The sequence below is a fragment of the Pelophylax lessonae genome (genome assembly GCF_965119305.1).
Source record: "Pelophylax lessonae genome assembly, chromosome: 4".
Lineage (NCBI taxonomy): Eukaryota > Metazoa > Chordata > Amphibia > Anura > Ranidae > Pelophylax > Pelophylax lessonae.
In genome coordinates, this window is record NC_138771.1 from 213806705 (window position 1) to 213828781 (window position 22077).

At 43.8% G+C, this 22077-nt stretch overlaps 1 protein-coding gene across 1 annotated transcript in view; it reads right to left on the bottom strand.

Moving 5' to 3' along the window:
• Nucleotides 1–10964: 10964 nt before the first annotated feature.
• The window catches only part of TUBGCP6 (tubulin gamma complex component 6), a 69997-nt gene continuing 58884 nt past the window's right edge, over nt 10965–22077 (bottom strand). Inside the window, exons 22-25 of the mRNA XM_082254400.1 lie at nt 21422–21554; nt 17259–17472; nt 15907–16106; nt 10965–11127 (exon numbers count right to left, since the gene is read on the bottom strand). Coding sequence (XP_082110526.1) covers nt 11036–11127; nt 15907–16106; nt 17259–17472; nt 21422–21554 — 639 coding nt within the window. The 3' untranslated portion in view covers nt 10965–11035. The remainder of the gene's footprint in view (nt 11128–15906; nt 16107–17258; nt 17473–21421; nt 21555–22077) is intronic.

Below are 22077 nucleotides of genomic sequence, written 5' to 3' on the forward strand. Positions count from 1 at the left end.
ACTAATTTAAAACATAAAAAAACCTAAGTTATGATGGACTTGATGCTTTTTATACGCACAAATGTTGCAATTGGAAAATGAAACAATTGCATTTAATGGACTTATTCAGGTATATTTTTGCTGCTTACTCTGTGCCTTTTGTACAGACTGTACCTTGTTACTTGATAGGTGGAGGACATAGAAAGTGTTTTTTTTTTTATACAGCAGGTTTATTACCAGATTGTGTATTGATTTTATTGACTTGTTCATACAGGCAAGTATATAGTGTGTGTGGGGAAAAAAAGGTACTGGGTGAGATTAACATAGGACAGAAATAAAATGTGTTTTTTTTTTTTTTTTTAGGCATCTATGCATCATTTTAATATATCAAGCATGATAATCACGAGGCAAAAAACTTTAAGGGAGAATTGCAGAGTTTATTTAAAAAAAAAAAAAAAAAACATCCTTACCTCTGCTGTAGCCCACATCGGCTCTAAGATCGAGAACTAGACATTCACATGACCCCTGTTCCTGCAGTTCTCTACTTGGAGGAGTGGCTGATAGTCACTGCTCTCTGCTCCTTCAGTGCTTACTGGAGCACTGGGGTGCAGCTGGCTTCGGCTCTTAGCCATGTGCTGAGAGCCAGGAGCCAGCTGTCGATTAAGCAACTGGGTGAATCCAGACAATATGGCTGGGATCCTTCCAGAGCCCAGAGGAGCTCTGCCACGTCAGCTACAACCTAACTGTCACATGAGAGTAAAGGTAAGTGCACTCCTGTGACCCACAAGGAAAGTATGGCCAAAAGAGCTTTGGCCATACTTTTCCTTTTAATTGTAGATAATATTTTAGTTTGCCATGATATCCTTGTTTCTGTATGTGGCTGCATAACAAGCTTTTTAGACATTTCATTATCACACATACTGCAGATGGCCCTTTTGTCCTGATTGTAATTCATGCTCTTGCAGTACCGACAACTATTTTAATGCAGGACTTGATTCCTTTCCCATCGCTCTCTCGCTGACACCGACATCTTCACCCAGTCTTCTTTTGGGTTGGGATCTTTGGTAATCTTGGTTGGCAAGACCAAAATGACATAACCCCCACGCATGCACACAGGAGTGCATCATTTTGGCAGGGAGAATATACAATGTACAGCAAAGATGGAAGTTTGTTTTATTGCAGAAGAGAAATGACATGCTTCCTCTGCAATAAAGAGCCTGCCTGCTAGCATTTTTACTTTTTTTTTTATACAATTTTTAGTTTAACAGATAACTGCTATGAGTTAAATATGAAAGCCTATATTGCTGATCCCATTGTGAAAATGCTAGCATGTTTGGATGACTCTGGCTTTAGTATTCGAGTCACTAATTCAGGACTAGTATGCAAGTCAAGATATGAGACTTTAATTCTGCATATTTGTCCAGGAATGAGTACCAAAAATGAAGTCAGTAATGACAGGTTCCCTTTAAGAAATAATTTACAATTCTGGCTGTGCTTTGAAACCTCAGGTGGTTAGGTAAAAAGTATATTGGTCCAAGTTTCTCCATTCTTTCTATGTTTTTTTTTTTTTTCAATAGTCTTTAATGCCAAAAAATGTTCAATGATGAGTACATTTCTATAAGCATAAGAACATAATACTCTTAGTGTTCAATTCAGTTAAAGCTTCAAAATAAACAAGTAAAATAATTGTGTTCAGTACTGGTGTAATTATTCTTATTTTTGTGTACATGTGATGGGGGCTCTGAGACTTTTTTTTTTTGGTAAGCTCTTAGGCTAGGTTCACACATGTCCGGTGTGAATTTCCTCCACTTCTACTGCCAATTTCCAAAACAGGTGTTCAGCTGCGGTTAAGATGCAAATTTTTGGAGCCGGTGTCTTTAACATTAGCTGGTTGTTAGGGCGCGAGCTGAGAAGCCGGTCACCACATCCCTAACAACAGATGACTCATTGGCTGCCAGCAGGGTTCCCTGTTGACAGCTGAATGTAAAAAAAAAAAAAAAAAAATGGATTTTTGTAAGATCTTACCGTAAAATCCTTTTCTCTTAAGCTCATTGACAGACGTAGTCTTCTTGATTCTCAAGAGCTGGGTTATGTTGTCTCCGCAGGAGTAGGACTAGGCAGAAAGACAACGTTCTGGCTCCACCTTAGGGGCAGTCCCTGAGGGTATATTCTCCCTCTCTCTGCTACAGGGAATCAGTTCTGTTCTAAAGCAGTAACAGAGAATTTAACCCAACCCAACTCAATGATAGAGGGGCGGGTACTACGTCTGTCAATGAGCTTAAGAGAAAAGGATTTTACGGTAAGATCTTACAAAAATCCATTTTTCTCTATCGCTCATTGACAGACGTAGTCTTCTTGATTCTCAAGAGCTGGGACATCCAGAAGCAGTGCCACAAATGAGGGGTGGGATTGACAAAAATCAAAATCCAATCTAGAAGGCCCAACCGGTGCCAAACTAGAAGTTTTAAAGGCTCATTATAAACAAAGAATGAGACTCAAATGAAAATTTCCAACGGAAAAAAAACCCTCGAGGTAGACCACTGGTCTCCTCAAATGGCGGCCTGCAAAACCTTGCGGCCAAACGAGGCATCAGATGATGCCATTACATCAACTTTATAATGTTTTGTAAAGGTATGCACCGACGACCAGGTAGCCGCCTTGCACACCTGGACCACTGACGCCTGATGGCGAAAGGCCCATGACGCACTAAGTGCCCGAGTGGAGTGCGCCTTAACAGGGAACGGGGGCTCCCGACCCTTAATAGAATAAGCCTGTACCACAGTCTGTCTGATCCATTTGGAAATGGTCGCGGCAGATGCAGGCAACCCCTTTTTGGGTCCATCCGGGATCACAAAAAGTGAATCCGTCTTGCGAAACGAGTCTGTCGTTTTCAAGTATACCCTGATCGCCCGGACCACATCCAAGGAGTGTAAAGCAAACTCCCGAGGATGACTGGGCTTAGGACACAGGGAAGGTAATACAATTTCTTCATTCAGATGAAATTCTGAAACCACTTTTGGTAGGAAGGATGGATTCGGACGAAGAACCACTTTATCTCTATGAACCACCAGATATGGGGAACGACAAGATAAAGCGGCCAGTTCTGACACCCTGCGTGCAGAAGTGATAGCCACCAAGAAGGCCACCTTCTGGGACAACGTAGGTAGAGGAATCTCCCTAATATCTTCAAAGGGAGGTTTCTGAAGAACCGACAATACTAAATTAAGATCCCAGGGTGGTAACGGCGCGCGCACTGGCGGAGCCAGATGTCGCACCCCCTGGATGAAATTCCGCACCAAGGAATGAGTAGCCAAAGGCTTCTGAAAGAAGATAGCTAATGCTGAGACCTGACCCTTGATAGTGCTCAAGGCCAGTTTCTGCTCAACCCCTTGTTGCAGAAAGGCTAATATTCGGCTAACCGAATAAGTCCGTGGACGGAACCCCAGAGGTTCACACCATGCAATGTAGGACTTCCATGTACGATGATAAGTCTTTCTGGAAGTCGCTTTCCTTGCTTCAACTAGAGTAGGAATAACTGAAGCTGACAAACCTTTGTCCTTCAGCACCTGGGTTTCAATAGCCAGGCCGTTAAAGCCAGCGATCGTAAAGCAGGATGGAAGATCGGTCCCTGGGACAGTAGGTCCTCCCTGAGAGGAAGTCTCCACGGGACGTCCGCCACCAGTTTGACCACGTCGGCGTACCAAGCTCGACGAGGCCAGTCCGGAGCTACCAGAATTACTGGAATTCCTTCCTCCTCTATCCTGCGAAGAAGTCTTGGCAGTAACGCGAGAGGAGGGAAGGCATACATTAGCTGGTATTGCCCCCACGGGGCGATCAATGCGTCTGCGGTCTCTGCTAGAGGATCGCGGGAGCGAGCCACGAATCTCTGTACTTTCCTGTTGAATCGTGATGCCAACAGATCCACATCCGGGGTGCCCCACCGTAGGCACAACTGGTGGAAAACGTCTGGATGGAGGGACCATTCCCCCTGATCCAGAGTCTGACGGCTGAGATAATCTGCCTGCCAATTCTCCACCCCCGGAATGAACACCGCAGAGATAGCTGGAACAAATCATTCCGCCCAGCGAAGAATGCAAGCCACTTCTTTGGCCGCTCGGACACTCTTGGTGCCCCCCTGGTGATTGACATAAGCCACGGCCGTGGCATTGTCCGACTGGATCCGAACCGGGCTGCCCTGGAGCTGCTCGGTCCAGTGAATCAGACAAAGTCTGATCGCTCTCAGTTCCAATACATTTATCGGTAACCTGGATTCTTCCGGGGACCAAAGTCCCTGGACAGATAACTGACCGAGAATTCCTCCCCATCCGGATAGACTGGCATCCGTGGTCACTATCGTCCAATATATTGGCAGAAATGACTTTCCCTGGCTGAGCATCGGAGACCGAAGCCACCAGACCAGAGACTCTCTGGTCTGTTTGCTCAATCGGATCTGATTGTCCAGGGATTCCGGATTCCGATTCAATCTGAGAAGAATCTCTTGCTGAAGAATTCGGGTATGGGACTGGGCAAATGGGACTGCTTCGAAGGAAGTCACCATCAACCCCAGAACCCTCATGCAAGTCCGAAGGGAAGACCAGCTGTTGGATAGTAACAACTGGACTGCAGATTGAATCTTTCGGAGTTTCCCTACCGGAAGGAAAACTCTTGTCCTGACTGTGTCTAGAATTAGACCCAGATATTCGAGCCTCTGAGTGGGAACCAGAAATGACTTTTGCTGGTTCACCAGCCACCCGAATTCCTGTAAAGAAATCATAGTAATTTCTATGTTTTGTAGCAAGGTCTGAGGAGACTCTGCATGAAGCAGAAGATCGTCTAGGTAACCAAGAATCGATATACCTCTTTGGCGCAGTAGTGCCAACATTGGGGCCAACACCTTCGTGAAGACCCGAGGAGCCGTGGCGAGACCGAAAGGTAACGCCACAAACTGATAGTGGTTCTCTTCTACGGAAAAGCGTAGAAACCGCTGATGTCCTGCGAAAATGGGAATGTGAAGATAGGCGTCCTTGATGTCTATGGACGCTAGGACATCCCCTGGATGCAGGAAGGCTGCTACTGTGCGAATGGACTCCATTCTGAACTTTCTTATGTTGACAAAAGAATTGAGTGCCCTTAAGTCCAGAATTGGACGCACTTTGCCCTCTTTCCTGGGTATTGTAAATAGGTTTGAATAAAACCCTTGAAAACGTTCTGTCCAAGGAACGTGGACTACCACTCCTTGTAGTAGTAAATCCGTGACTGCTCTCCGCAGATCTTCTAAACGATCCGGGGATAGTCGAATATTGGAAGGGAAGAATCGCGCCGGTGGGAGAGATCGAAACTCGATCTTGTACCCTGACCTTATGACTTTGCAAACCCACTTGTCCGGGATTCTGGAAAGCCATGGATCCGGGAACCGGCGAAGACGTCCCCCCACCCCAGTTATGGGTGGGGGCGTACCTTCAGGCTTTGGACGATTTATCTTCAGGTCTGGAGGGGGCGGGCTTTTGCTTGCCCGACCAACGACCCCTGACGCCTCCTGAAGGAGCTTTGGAGGACTTAATTTTTTCACCCGCGGGACGAAAAAACCTCTTGTGAGCAGAAAAAGAAGGCCCTCGTCTTTGACGAGTTCCTTTACCTTTAAAATTTTGCGGTAAAAAGGTGCTCTTTCCACCCGTGAGATCCTTAATGATCTCATCTAAGTTGGCTCCAAATAGACGCTCTCCTAAAAAGGGGATATTAGCCAATGCTTTTTTGGAACCTTGGTCGGCTAACCAACCTTTTAGCCACAGTGTACGCCTGAGAACCACTGCTGAGACTGATGCTCGCGCCAATAATGGAGTGGCGTCTAACGCCGCATCACACACAAACTGTAACCCCTGTATCATTTGTTCCAACAAATCTGATACCGCCTGAGGGACCTCTTCTAAGTCCCGGCGTAACCACTTGGTCCATTCAGTTACAGCCTGCGAAACCAGACCAATAGCTATTATAGGTCTGAAAGCTGATCCAATCAAGGAAAACATGGTGCGAGACATAGCTTCTATCTTGCGATCCACTGGATCTTTAAAAGACGGAGCGTCTTCTAGAGGAATAACCGTGGCTTTATTCAATCTAGCAATTGGTGAATCCACCACAGGTGGTTCTGTCCATTTCTTAATGAGGGTTTCCTCAAACGGATAACGCCTGTTAATGCGTTTAGAAATAGTAAAAGTGCGTTTTGGCAGACGCCATTCTTCTTCGATTGGATTGCCAAAACATTTGGGCAATGGAAAAACCTTCGCCACTTTGATGCGTTTTTTTAGTCCCAAAAGGGATTTCAGTTTCAGCTATTTCTGACGGAATACCCTGTAATCTTAAGGTTTCTTGAACAGATACAATGAGTGCTTTTACCAACGCCTCCTCTCTGGCTATGGCTGATGCCGAAACATCCTCCTCACTGTCTGAAGAGACAGTACCCGAGACACCAATCCCAGATGAAGTACCTGCAACTGCAGAAATAGGCTCAGAGTCTGAATCCGAGGTTTCAGATAATAAGGGGTTAGGCGGGGGTCGCTTTCTTGCGCCCTGTCCCTGACAAGCCACTTCCACCTGGGACACAAAAGTTTCCATAATAGCTGACAATGATTCAATCGTCAGTGGGGTGCTGGAGGATCCTGCAGACCCCTCGAGGGGATCCGGAGGAGATACATGAGTGGCAGGGTCCATGTTAATTCAGGACACCTTTGCCAGAAAAAACAAAAAAACTTTTTTTTTTTTTATGTGTCCCCCCCCCTAGCGCAATAGCGCCCCTCAGAGTACCTGCTTCTCGATCCCCACAGAGAGAGAGAGAGGGACCCCCAAGGCTCACCAACCGATGCAGTGAAGTTTCCAACCAACTGCAGTCAGCGTCTGTCTTTTACAGACTGGAAGGAGCTGTTGCTTTTTCCCGGGTAGAAGGACGTGGCTCCGCCCCCTGTGTACGCCTTCCGGCGTTCCCAGCTCTCCACGAGGTAGCTGGGCTCATGAAACATGGCCGCCCCCATACAAGAGACATAAGACTCCAAAAACATGGCGGCCGGCGTGACCTGAGGGCATACATGCACTTGGTCTACGGCAAAATGGCGGCGGACCGCCGAAATCGTTCTCCCAGCACATCCACCTGCATCTCTGCTAAGTGGCGATCTATAGATCTACAGGAGATACACTACAAATAAGGTAGGATTATACCTCCTATGTCTGCTGTAATATTACAGTCTGCTGGGTAGAGTGTTAGCTCTCAAACCAAGTCCACTTCCCACAAACACATACTGTATTTACAAGGGGGACTTTTTAGTGTCAGATATATACTGACCATGTATGGAGGGGCCCATAATTCATACTGCCTCATAACGAGGAAAGAAAAAAGGGAACGTTTACTCACCATACCAAACCGACAGGCACCCTCTCTTCACAATACCCTCTCCACCGGGGTGGGGGGTTGTGGACCACTCCGGACGCCTCGACTCTCTGGTTCCTGGCGTCCAAGCGAGACTTTTAACTCGCAAGGTCAGTCCCTCCACTGGGACTCCGTCGCGGCCGACCCAGCGCGGAGCTCTGGTCTGCACGCGCTCGCAGGCAGAAACCGGGGTGACCACTGGATCTCAACATCCAGCCCGTCGCCCGGCCCCGCATACTTACTTGAATGTGTCGCGGCCAACCAAGCGCAATGCAATGGTCTGCGCGCGCTCGTAGGCCGGCTGGGGTGACCACAAGTGTCGCCCAGTCCGGCGTTTTTGCTTGAAGATCTCACAGGAAAAAAACACTGGAGAAAAACTACCTAAAAAAATGTTTTTTCTAAAGAAAAAAATCTTGCCAGGACCAAAAGATCCCAGCAAGGAACTTAGGTCCTTACTCCTGACTAGACAGAAAAAAACTGATTCCCTGTAGCAGAGAGAGGGAGGATATACCCTCAGGGACTGCCCCTAAGGTGGAGCCAGAACGTTTTGTCTTTCTGCCTAGTCCTACTCCTGCGGAGACAACATAACCCAGCTCTTGAGAATCAAGAAGACTACGTCTGTCAATGAGCGATAGAGAAAAAACATTGCTGGCAATAAAAATTTGTGGGAAAAAAATGTCATCCCCTCCCCATGTAAACAAGTATGGAGTACAGTGTCCTAAAAAATAAAAACAATTATTTTTATTGGGGGGGGGGGACACAGACTACCAGGGTGGGAACACACACTATCTCAGGACCCTTTACAGAGTGGAGATAGCGGGGGAGACCCCCAGGGGTTTCTGCTGCATTCTCTGCCCTGGGATCCCGTCCAGGTTCAGACAGGGGGGAAAGGGAGTGGGGAAAGCCCAGCTCAGTGAGGGATTTAAGGATGGGAGGAGGGAACCTGCAGGCAGGTCTGACCGTCCCTGGAGGTTACCTGCATCCACCCCAAAGAAAACCACCAAAAGGGCAGAGGGGGGAGACTGTACTTACCCTTCCATTGTGCAGGTAACGCTCCAGACAGAACTCCTTGCCACTGAAATAGGGGAGCTGTCGGGTCGGTCAAGGGACCGCTGCAGCACAGACCCCAAACCTGTGACCCTGCGAGACATTTAACTCGTGAGCAAGCCACTGTCTGTGAGGCTATGTCATGGCTGACCTAGTGCGTAGCTGCGGTCTTCACACGCTCGCTGGCTGGGCTGGGGGAACCACTGGATCTAGATTATCCAGCCCGTCTCCCAGCCTGGCAGTTGATTGTAGATCTCCCAAGAGAAAAACAAAAAAGGAAGGAGAAAATTGCTAGGACCAGAGATCCCAGCCGGGAGCCTAGATCCTTAACCACTTGCCTACTGTGCACTTAAACCCCCTTCCCATCCAGGCCAATTTTTCAGCTTTCAGCGGTCTCACACTTTGAATGACAATTGCGCGGTCATGCTACACTGTACCCATATGAAATTTTTATCATTTTTTTCACACAAATAGAGCTTTCTTTTGGTGGTATTTAATCATCTCTGGGTTTTTTATTTTTTACAAGAAAAAAGAAAATTTTGAAAAAGAAAAAAGTTTTTCTTATTTTCTGCGAGTAAATTTTGAAAATAAATTTTTCTCCTTCACTGATGGGCACTGATAGGCTGCACTGATGAGGTAGCACTTATGGGCACTGATGAGGAGGTACTAATATGCGGCACTGATGAGCACTGAGAGGTGGCACTGCTGGGCACAGAGGTGGCACTGAGAGGCGGCACTGATGGGCAGCACCATCAGTGCCCATAGTGCTGCCAGTCAGTGCTCATCAGTGCCTAGATGAGCAGGCACTGACGCAGCACTATGGGCATTGATGGCGGGCACTTTGTGTGTTTTTTTACCTCTAGTAATCAGGGCACTGGTGATCGGTGCCCTGATTACATTCCTGTGTGTCCCCGGCGGCTGACGGCTCTCCTCCTTCCTCACACTGCAGGCTCTGTGTGAGGAAGGAGCTCTGGCGATGAGAGATGATCTCATATGTTTACATATGAGATCATCTCTCATTGGACGGTCCAATCACGTGGTGAATGGCCGCTGTGATTGGCCATTCACCACGATCTGTGATCGGCTGTGTCCAAGGGACACGGCTGACACAGATTTTCCCCGATGCGCGCTCGCGGGAGCGTGTTACTGGGAGGCCGTATAAAGACGGCCTCCCGAAAATGTGAGTCCGCGCTGCAGCCGTATATAGGCTGTAGCGCGGATGGGAAGAAGTTAAGCTGGATACGCGCTATCCACCTTTTGTGGTTAGATTTCCTTCAGATTTACCTTTTCTATGTAGTGCAAGGGCCTGCCAGATTGCATTCAAATTGAAAGTGTTTAGGTTTGACCTCATATTATATGGTTTTGGTAAGTCTGAAGGAAAAAGTCTTCAGAAAATCTTATAGTGTGTATGGCCCATTACTCCTGACTAGACAGATTAAAAGTACTCACTTAGAGCAGAGAGGGGGGGTTATACCAGCTGAGGATAGCCCATTGGCATAGCCAGGTGTTTTTTGTTCCGCCTAGTCCTACTCTTGGAGGAGGCAATATAACCCACTAGTTATGATTTATGGAGCGCTGTGTTCGTCGAACGAAAGAGAATCCCCCCCCCCCCATTTTGGATAGAGTAAGGGAGTGTTAAAACACCTGTAAGGTTTATTTTTGCCATCTTTGTCCCATTGGGTAGATATAACTTTACTTCCCATCCCATAGCCAAACAGGAAATGAGAGGAAATCCCTACAAATTAAAGGAAGCTCAGTGGGGAGATCGCTGTACTAATATCACATAGTAATTGCAGCAAGCTACTCCAATTTTTTTTTTTTTTTTCCGTTCAGCCTGCTTTTGCTCGATTCCCCCATTATCACACTTCCTGTTCACAGGGGAATCGCTCACGCTGAGCTTATTGTGTTCCCCTGACGGGCAAAGCCGTCCCCACTGGGAGAGAACACAGCGATTATTACTATAGCTGCTAATGATAATCACATGTAAAATCCAGCAGGTTGGTTGTGATCAATCAACTTAGGTACATTCAGCCTGCCCATACATGGTTTGAATCAAGGTATGAATTCAGCAGGAACCGGCTTTAGTCATCTCTCTGCTCACTCCTATTATCAGGTTCTTTCTTGTCAACACATTTGTATGCAGCTAAAAGGCTGCCTGTCCTGGCATTCCCTGTCTGTGTGCAGCTGTATGGTGGATTGCAGGAGGTTGACACAAAGACAAATTTAGGTACTTATACTAATGGCATTTAAAAATAAATGTAATAAAGAATACAAAGTTGCATTATTGTATTGTGTGTCTTATATCTGCTGGAAGTTCAGCTTTAAAGAAAAAGACCCTTCTAAACGTTGCAGCTGGTAAAGGCTGCTTGTCTGAAACCATGTGAAAATGCCAGAGCTGTTCTCCGCAGATTCACGAATGACACAAACGAATGCTGCCATTTGTAAGCCAACAGTGTAGTACACAGCACTTTGTTGCAGCCATTTACAGAAACACCCTATGGAACAAAATATACAGATGTGGGTATTTACCAAAACATAGAATTTCTTTATTATACATTTATACTGCACATATACAAATCATGTGTCTCTGAGCATTCAGTTCTCTTTGTAGTAACTGTTAAAGTTAATACGCAGTAAGAAGTCTTCCAAATGTGGTTGGTATCCTCGATTTACAAGCTTGGTTACCACTAGAATACAAAAAAAAAAAAAAGCAAACAGTTTAAAAAACGTGATGATCTGTTTGATATTATTAATGACATAACTCCTGAGCTGAGCTCCTATATGTGTTAAGTGTACCCAGTGAGGTTTGCAGAGGAATGATCCTGTAAATAAAACTTGGCACCTATTACAAGTGTGATATGGGTTATGCTTAAAGCGAAGCTAAACTCTGCTTCATTCGGGGCGCCAGGCTGCAGCCGTCATGATTTGCTGACACAGGAAGACATCACCCTGTGCAGGAGTACACACATCCCGACACACAAGTACTGTGCTTGCACAATGTACATTCCAAAGAAAACTGCAACCTAGCGGGGTACATTTCTTTATTGCAGAAGAAACATTGCATGTACCCAGTTTTTGAAAACAGGACTTAAAGAGGTTGTAAACCCCACATTTTTTTTTTTTTTCAACCTGCAAGAGAAACACATAATGAGCTAGTATACATCGCATACTAGCTCATTATGAAATACTTACCTCAGAACGAGCCCCTGCCATGCCGCCTGCTCACCTCTATTGGCCGGTGACGTCACTCCCGCGCACGGCACGGGCCTCTGAAGGAACGGCACCAGCGGCTGCATGTAACGTAATGTGACGTCACTGGCTGCATGTAAGGTAAATATCTCCTAAACGGTACATGTTTAGGAGATATTTACAGTACCTATAGGTAAAAGTGTCAGAGGAGGGTTTACTTCCTCTTTAACCACTTAAGCCCCGGAAGATTTTACCCCCTCCCCTTCCTGACCAGGGCCTATTTTGCGATTCGGCACTGCGTGACTTTAACGGACAATTGCGCGGTCTTGCGATGCTGTACCCAAATGAATTTGACATCCTTTTTTTTTTCCCACAAACAGAGCTTTCTTTTGGTGGTATTTGATCACCTATGCGATTTTTTTTTTTTTTTTGATCATGCCCTATAAACAAAAAAAGAGCAACAATTTTGCAAAAATAAAAAATTTAGATTTTTACATTTTTTTGGGGGAATTTCATATAAAAAATTTGAAAAATATTGTTAACATTTTTAGGCCAATTTGTTTTCTGCTACATATGTTAAAAAAAAAAAAAAAAATCGCAAAAAGCGTATTTTGATTGGTTTGTGCAAAAGTTATTGTGTTTACTAACTAAGGGAAAGATTTTTGTCATTTTAATTTTGTCATTTTTTAATTTTGTCATTTGTAATGGCGGCAATCTGCGATTATTTTTTTGCGGGACTGCGGCGGACAGATCGGACCCTTGACTGACATTTTTGACACTTTTGGGGGTACCAGTGACATTACTACAGTAATCAGTGCTATAGATATGCACTGTTACTGTAAAAATTACACTGGCAGGGAAGGGGTTAACTTTATTGGTAAACAGTGGGTTAAATGTATCCTTAGGGGCGTGATTCTAACTGTGATTGGATGTGGCTTTTCATTTAACAGCAGAGATCTACGGTCCTACATAGCAGGACCGTATGATCTCTGCTGTTACACAGGGAATGACAGGCGGGCTTTGTTTACATTAGCCGCCTGCTTTTCTCCTGGTTTAACCGACGATCGCGAGTGACCGGCGGACATCGGGTCTGCCGCTCACATGCGCGGGGGGTCTGTGAGCGCGCCTCCAGCAGCGCACGCTCGCTCCCTAGAGCCGCACAGGCTAGCGACTTTGCCTGTGAGGGGTTGACTGCCAAAGTAGATAGTCGTTAGGCAGTCGGCAAGTGGTTAAGTTCCACTTTAATACCTACAGCCATGCAAATGGAGCCAATCATACTGACCTTTTAGTAGATTATTAATACTACACTTTTTGTCATAGCATATTTATATTCGGTTTCTAAGGTGGACATCAACTACCCCAGTTATCTGATGCCCAACATATTGCCCAGGCTATTTAAAGTAAAAGTAAAAATTTGGGCTTTTATCAACTATGCTTTAAAATGCTCCTTAACCCCTACACTTACTAACCTGTGTAAAAAAAAAAATGTATATACCTATCGATTCTCAGTGCACTCTGGTCTGGCTTCTTGATCTCCCATGTCAGCCAGTGCTGGCTACAGGAAAGAGGAGGGAGTGCTCAATAATGGCTGGCAATGCCTGAGTGATGATGTCCCCCATAGACTTACTATGGTCTATCTGTTGTCAGTGCTTCCTCCTCTCCCCTGCAGCAGCCGTTGTCTGACACAGGGAAGCCATGGGACCAGATCGGAGCTGCCTGAAAATAGGTATAGACAGGTTTTCTTTTTTACACAGGTTAGTTAGTATAGGTATTAGGAAGGGAGGAGTGTTTTTAAAGCGATGGTAAAAAGGTACACATTTTTTAAAATAACCTATACCAATACCTACAATGTGTAATGCTTTTGCATAGAGCAGCCCCAATCCTTTTTTTTTGGGTCCCCGACAGTGCTCCGGGCCCCTCCCATTTGTTGGCTGCCCCTATTGCAAGCTGCTTGCTCTGGGGACGTTTGTACATGCTTGCTCCCGAGCTGCCTCTGTTTGTTCATATGACACACAGAACATGGCTCGGGGCCCACCCCATCCTCACTGGCTGTGATTGACAGCCGATGTCTCCTGCTGCTGTGTCTCAGCCAATGAGGAGGGAGAGACTCGCAAGAGCGGCTGCTCTCGTGCACATGGCTGGATTGAGATGAGGCTCAGGAAAGTAATTGGGGGGGGGGGGGGGGGCGAGTCTTGATGGGGGAAGCTGCACACAGGTTTTTTTTTTTACCTTCATCCATAAAATATCTTCAGACTTTAAACATAGTTAGGTAAAAGCCAGGAGTTCTACTTTAAGACTAGATGGTGATAACTAATTCTGCAGGCTGCTGGAAGCACTGATCACACAATATATTATCCAAATGAGTGAAAGTGAAAAAGTGTCTGACCTGACTGATCCCTCCTATTCTCAACGATAGGAGAGAAGGAAAGCATATTCTACATATGTACAGCATCTTCACCCTTACCCTTTAACAGAAGCCCATGCATGAGCACTATAAGGATATCACATCATGTACTGCACTGTTGGAGGATCACAGCAGTAGCCATCAGAAGTTTTCTTTTTCTCGGGGACAACATACAGGAGCCCCAGATTAGCTAAAACAAGTGCCCATGCTCAATCAAGCCATAAAAACTTTGAAGAGGTCTTTTGATGAGTAGTTCCTATAATGGACAATATGTAAATCCAAAAAAGCATTTCTACTGGTACATCCTGATCTGTAGTCGCATTCCTGCTATTTATGTTGGACTAACACATACCTGGGCACATCCAGCTGAGCATTGGATGAAACTATTTATTTATTTATTTATATATATATATATATATATATATATATATATATATATATATATATATGTAGTGAAGGTCACCCTCCGTGATAAACACGTCAGAGATATTTGCAGCTGATGCTTTTCTGTAAACTCCGCCTATCAATTCTCAACTCCCAAGCTTCTCTATTGGTACTTTTTTTAACTCTTGATTGACAAATGTATATTACATAAACCTATTCAACCTAAATGTTCAACATGAGCAGTGCACCATAGCATATAAAGCACACTTAAAGAGGAAGTAAACCCTCCTCAGGAAGTTGTACCTATAGGTAAGCCTATATTAAGGCTTACCTATAGGTACTGTAAATATCTCCTAAACATGCACCGTTTAGGAGATATTTACCTTTAATGCAGCCAGTGACGTCACTGGCGCATGCGCTCTGAAGGAACGGCAGATCGTGCCGTTCCTTCAGAGCCCCGTGCCGTGACCGTCGGCTCCCGCGCGCGTGCGCGGGAGTGACGTCACCGCGGCTCCGGCCAATCAGATGGCCGGATGCCGCGATCCCGGAAGACAGGCGACTATACATGTCGCCCGTCATACAGGTAAGCGGACGGCACGGCGGGGGCTCGTTCTAAGGTAAGTATTTCATAATGAGCTACTATGCGATGCATACTAGCTCATTATGGGTTTCTCTTTCAGGATGTAAAGAAGAGAAAAAATTTTTTTCTCGGTTTACAACCTCTTTAAACCAACATGTATCGTCATTTGAAAATACATATACCGCTTTGCTTGGAATACAAATGCAAAAAGAAATAATTCATGGCTATACCCCTGGATACATGAAATCAGCATTAGGACGACTGGGTTCTGATAATTACTATGCTTTACCCCTAAGTCAGTGGGCCCAGTAATTTGTGCTTTCCTAATTACTGAATATAGTGAGGGTAGATGAACACCATACATCCCAGATTTTATGATATTTCGTAGGGCAACCTCTAGGTTCATATACAAGTTTTTCATACGGTAATATTTGATTCACCATCTTTATTCACTTACGAACAGACAGAGGATTGGGTTGAATCCACTTGAGGGCAATAGTCTTCCTAGCCAGAAACAGTGTCTCTTTCAGTGGAACTCTATGATACCTCTGCCACTGTTCCTCATCCAAAATACCCAAAAGGCATATTCTAGGAGTGCATGGTACAGGTATTGATCCTATTGAGGACAGAAGATCTGTTACCTGCTCCATTGGTACTTTAATGTGATTACCTGTCTTACTGACCAACAGGGAGGATTGAGGCCAAAACTGATTTTCACAAATTGAGAATTGCATACAGCTTCAGCTGCCTATATCTGTAGATCTACCGATTATTGTGACAGTTATCCAGGTTTAAATGTATACTCATACCTGCCCAGGTTTGTATCTGGTGTACTTGGAAGGCTGTAATTAAGGATATTGTAGGAACAAGTCCAAACTGTTTATAATAGAACGATCTATGTGGACTTACCTTCAAACAAAAAGTCAGAGTAATACTTGAAAGTATTGTAAGACTGCTGCATTAGTGTGTAGTTGGGGTGGCTAGCCATCTGCTTTTCCTTGTCACAAACCCATGGCTGAGAGATAAGCTGTATACGGAACTTCAGGATAAGACTGAAAATGCTGTGTATAATGTTCATTAATGGGGCGGCCTTCTCCGTTAGAAGACCCCTAGAAAAAAAAAAATAGTCAATAGTTCAGCAAAGCTTGAAATGAGTCAAAACCTGCAATGTACAACAATAAATCTAACACTAACAAATCCTCATAGGTGGCATTAGACTTCAAAAAAGCACTACTACTAATGATTTTACGGTTATGGTCTTAAATTCCATGCAAACAACATAACAGAGCAATAACATATACGCAATCAAAAGAGACATTGTCAAATAATTTTAATGTATGTTAGCTAAATCTCCTGCTAAGGCCCCTTTCACACTTGTGCGATCTAAAAGTCGTGCGATTTTGCCACTTTTTTTGCCACGGTTTTGACTGGACTGAGGCAATACCTGTGTAATCTTGAGGTCTATGGACCTAAAAATGCATCAAAGTCGGACTAAAGTAGTGTAGGGAGTAGGTAGGGTAGTGCATTGAGACTTGAAGAATAGTAATGCCTCGTACACACACAACGATTATCGGCCGACCAATCGGCCGTCTTTTGTCCAGTGTTGTTGTGTTGGTTGAAATGTGCTCTAGACTGCACACGAATTTTCTCGGCCAACAAAAACCAACTTCAGAAGTGATGTCATGTGCTGGTTAACTTTCCGTGTGTTTTTTCTTCTCTGAGCATGCCCAGTCTTGCTCATCTGAATTTTGACTGCAGAAATCTGTACTGACTGACGGAAAATAGGCCGTTCTGTTGACGGCCAACAAAAATTTTATAGCATGCACACCAGATTTTGTTCGGCCGAAAAGTCGGAGTCGGTTGTCGGAAGCATCATACTAACAAGCCGACAATCGGCCGATAGGACGTTGGCCGAAAATTCACGGCCAACAATCGTTGCGTGTGTACGAGGCTTAAAAGAATATGAAAGGTACTCATCAGAAATCATATGGTGCGACTTGTCGTGAGACTCTTCAGTGCCAAGCCGCAGGACAAGGCGCACAGTGTGAAAGGGGTATAAGGTAGGCTTTGGGGATGCCATTCTATTTTTTCACTGAAAATGTAAACTTACAACAGGTATCTATTTCCTATTTTGCCATGTGCACATATACTGTATGTATATATATATAAAGTTTGCTGCAGATCACAATACATATGCTACCTGCATTATTCATTTAATAAATCCTTTAAAGCAATGCATGTTAGCTGCACACTTTATGTACCTAAAAAGGGCCTTGTTGAGGTATTCTGTATGTGCCTTGCGAATTTCCTCCAGGTTACTGACTGCACGAAGTTTGTTTCTAAACTCAGCCCAAGTAACGTGCAGAATTTGATTAGCAATATACCCTTGTATAACTTTCACAAAATGCTGCATTTCATGACGATACAGCTGGAGCTGTCGGTACTGGCTTGAATTGGATGCTTGATTCACTAGAGCTGTAAGGAAAATATAAAGATATTACACACAAATTAATCTATACACATTCAAATCATTAAAGGGGTTACTAAAATGGCTCTGCTCAGAGGACATTATCATGGCGGGGGCAAAAACAAAGTCCTCACGTATCCTGTTCCTTTGAATTTTCTTGTCAGCAGAGTCAAAAGTGATCGCTGATTTTTAGCCCAATGGTCATTAGAAAATCGAATGCGGTTTCCGAAAATGAAAAAAGTTTTGCGCAAACTTTACTTTAATCTTGGTGTGCTTTGTGTTTTCCTTCCAGATCTGTACAGTAATCTAGGCTATGTACACTGCTCACAAAAATTAAAGGAACGCTTTGAAAACCCTTTAGATCTCAATGGGGGAGCAAATATCTTGCTGGAAATCTACACTGATATGGACTGGGTAATGTGTTAGAAACAAAAGGATGCCACATCGTTTGATTTTTCGGGGTGTCTTTGAATTCAGCCCTCTGTAGGTTGATAATTTTCATTTCCATCAAAGTGAAAAAAGGATGCAGCAGGCTAGTCAATTTTGCTGAATTGTCATTGCAGCAACTCAAAATGGTACTCAGTAGTTTGTATGGCCCCCACATGCTTGAATGCATCCCTGAAAAGGGTTTCTTCTCATGTCTTAGGGTCAATACTTTTGTTTCTAAGAGTACTGGAAAATCTTATGAGGTTGGAGCATGTCCCAATTTGTTGTATATCTTCTCGAATGTCCACATGGCCTGCAGTACATTGGCAGGACAACACATAATCTGAGAGTCAGGATTCGGGAACCTGTGCGTAATATTAAACAGGGGTTAAAAGGGACATAGCTTCTCAGCCCATTTTAGGACACATCAGAATAGAGATCCTTAAGACTCCATTCACACCTAGGCGATTTGAATCGCAGGCAGAATTGCTGTGATTCTGCCCGCGATTGCAAATCGTGGCAAAACTAGGACGCATTTGGGATGCCATTACTTCTTAATGGCACCCCAATATTGGTGTGATTTTGCTGCAGTAAATTGGGCTGCAATGCACGAAGATACTCGAAGAAGAGCAGAATTGTGGCAAAATCACAACCCAATTGGGGTGACATTAAGAATTAATTCTGCCTGTGATTCAAATCGCCAAACTGTGAATGGAGCCTAAGCCGCCTACAGACCGTTCAAATCTCAGCCCGGTTCATCAGGAACTGGCAGAGATTCGAACCATGTACAGTGAGTAAAGAAAAGATTCACCCCCTTTAAAATAATCACATTATGTGGCTTTTCCAGCCTAAAATGAAGACAGACACAGTTTTTGTTTTATCCAGTTGTATTTTTCTTAGTGTAACATATAACAGCCAAGTGAAAGATTTAACATCAACGTGTCAGAATTTTTTTTTTTTTTTTTAAATCGATCAAAAACAGAATCACTGAGTTGGAAAAAGGATCACCCCCTTGTGTCAGTATTTTTTTGAACCACCTTTTGCTTTAATTAAAGGTCTGTTGGTATATGTATCTACTAACTTTGCAAAATTTTCCCCACTCTTCTTTGCAGAACAGCTCAAGTTCAGTTCAATTTGATAGTGACCCTTTGTGGACTGCAGTCTTCAAGTCATTCCACAGATTTTCAATGGGGTTTACGTTTGGACTCTGATTAGGCTGCTTTACTGTAGGAAAGGTGTTATTTGGATGGGGAGCTGTACTGGATTTCTGCCAGATGTATCATTTGGAGTTGAGGGTCAAATGGTTCAATTTTAGTCTCATCTGACCATAACACCTTTTTCCATGTGGCCTCAGAATCTTCAAGGTGCATTTTGGCAAAGCTCAGTCGTGCTTGCATGTGGCCTTGAGGAGTGGCTTTTTTCTTGCAACCCTCTGAAGTCACATTTGTAAAGAATTCGTGATATTGTTGAAACATGCACACAATGACCACTTTTTGTCATAAATTCCCACAACTGCTTCAGACTGCTTGGCAACCTCTCTGATCAGTTTCCTCCTGGCTCTTTCATCCAGTTTGGAGCGACATCTTGCTCCAGGGAGGGTCTGTGTTGTACCAAACACATTCCGTAATAATACCTTAATGATAGACTTCACTGTGCTTCTAGGCATTGACAAAGCCTTAGATTTTTTTTTTTGTAGCCATCTCCTGACTTGTGTCTGTCCACAACTTTATCCTTGAGATCCAGTAGCAGACCCTTGCAAGTTTCCACCCATAGTTGATTGTTTACTTCAGTTGCACTACCAGGGGTTGAAATTCTCCAGGAAAGCTCTTTTCATGCTAAGTTAGTCAAAATGACCACAGCTGATCACAGTTGAAAGTCAGATGGCTTTGTATGCCATTGAGAAGGTGATTAGCTACACCTGATTTAGTTTACAAGTCATTTTTATGAGGGGGCATCCTTTTTCTAACTCAGTAAATCTGTTTTTGATTTTTTTTTTCTGTTGGTGTTATATCTTTCACTTAGATGTTATAAGTTGACTAATTATAGCTGGAAAAAAAACAAAACAAAAAATGTCTTAGGCTCCGTTCACATCTAGGCGTTTTTGGGGCGTTTTTCTGCTCTAGGATCAGCTCTCAAAACGCCCAACAAGACAAATCCTATTCATTTCAATGGCCCCTGTTCACATCTGAGCGTTTTGACGCTGTATACAAAACGCCCAACGCTCAAAAAAGTACATGAGCTTCTTTTTGGGCAGATTACAGGCGTTTTCCATTGATCTCTATTCAATCTAAAAACGCCTGCACAAAAATCGCGGTAAAAATCGCGGTAAAATCGCGGTAAAAAACGCCGCAAAAATCGCGGTAAAATCGCGGTAAAAACGCGCGAAAAACGCTACGCTCAGGTGTGAATGTAGCCTTAATTTCAGGCTGCAAAGCAACAAAATGTGATTATTTTAAAGGGGGTAATTCTTTTCTATACCCACTGTATGGGCAGGCTGAATGTACCCAAGTAGATCGATCAATAAACTTGGGAACAATCAGCCTGCCAGATTTTTTACGTGCTATTATAGCCGCTGTGCAATATTCACTGTATTCTCCCGGCAGGGATGGCTTTCCCTGCCCCTCCACCACGAGAACACAATGGCTCAGCAGGGGGGATTTCCCTCATCAACAATGACTGTTGATGGGGGACTTGAACAATTTTCTTTCCTGCAGCCCCTGGTTGCAGAAAAAAAATTTCTCCATCTATAGCTGGACTTAAGTGTTGTAAGCTGGGTTATTATTATTGTCATGGTTTTTATTGAAATAAATCCTCAATTTTGCTACACTATGAGAGTCCCCCTTTGCCCCTTGTAATAGCATGCGCCATCAGTCGGGAGAGGGGAGTTCGCCCAGACATAGCCACAGTTGTTACACTGAACTGAGCGCATTGCGAGGTGTTTATTCTGGTAAGCCTTTTTGGTGACGGGTTTCCACTTAAAGAGAATCGTTGGATTGTCTAAAGCACATTGGTAGTATACAAGATAGTTAATGTTATAATCATACAATTTGGGACTTTTATGATTTTTGGAACAAATTCTAATAACTGGATTACAGTTGTTATATTCTATAGAAGGGATATGCAAACTGTGGCCCTCCAGATGTTGCAGAACTACAAGTCCCATGATGCAAAGCAAGACACTGACAGCCACAAGCATGACAACTAGAGGCAGAGGCATGATGGGACTTGTAGTTTTGCAACAGCTGGAGGGCCACAGTTTGCATATCCCTGTATAGGCACTGCAATTATATTTCTAAGTTGAGAAGCCTGCTGTTCTCTTTGTGGGTAATACTAAAGAATTATGGATATTGTGTATTGAACACTGGAGCTATAGACACTGACCAAAATTCACACAAAATAAATAACATTACCACGGTTCTTTAAATTGGGAAAATAAATGCGGACATGGAATATGTCTAAAACAAAAGCCCAAGCCCACAAATAAAACAGGTCATTATACACACACACACAATTTTCATGGAAAGGATTTACCTGTACGTTTTAAGTGAAACCAAACATCCCTTAGTGTCCAAACCATATGCTTCAGTTGAAGCAGAAAGGAGAAAATTTGGTTGTATTCATTTATACAACTGTCTGTAATTACAATGTTCAGAGGCCAAGAAACCTTAAGAAAGCCAAAGGTAACAATCAGTACAATTTCTACAGATATACTTATCTTATAATAAAGAGCAGTGGTTTGTATAGAATCGATGCAAACAAAAGGGAAAACATGGACAGGCACTCATAAAAGCATCCTAGTTACCAATACTATCATACTAAGAGATATGTACTGTATTATATATGACCACAAGAGATTGATGCACACAAAACACGGATATAAAAAAATGCATGACAAAAACGATCTTACAGACAGGGAGACTAACCGACAATACATCAGTGTTTAGGAGGAGTAAGGAAAATAAAAAAATGTATGTAACCAGTTAGTGTGAAGCATCGGATATCTGTGCCACAACCAGCACAAAGACATGGGCTTATACTGGTAGGCTGAAGTACCTATCCACAGCCTCAGATAATAGTCCAGGGGTTGTTCTTTTATTGTGATCTTTGGAAGTATTAATCCATGAGCTTTTGACATGCAATGAACTTTCATAGATTACTAATAGTAGAACAAATAGTTAGATGAGCAC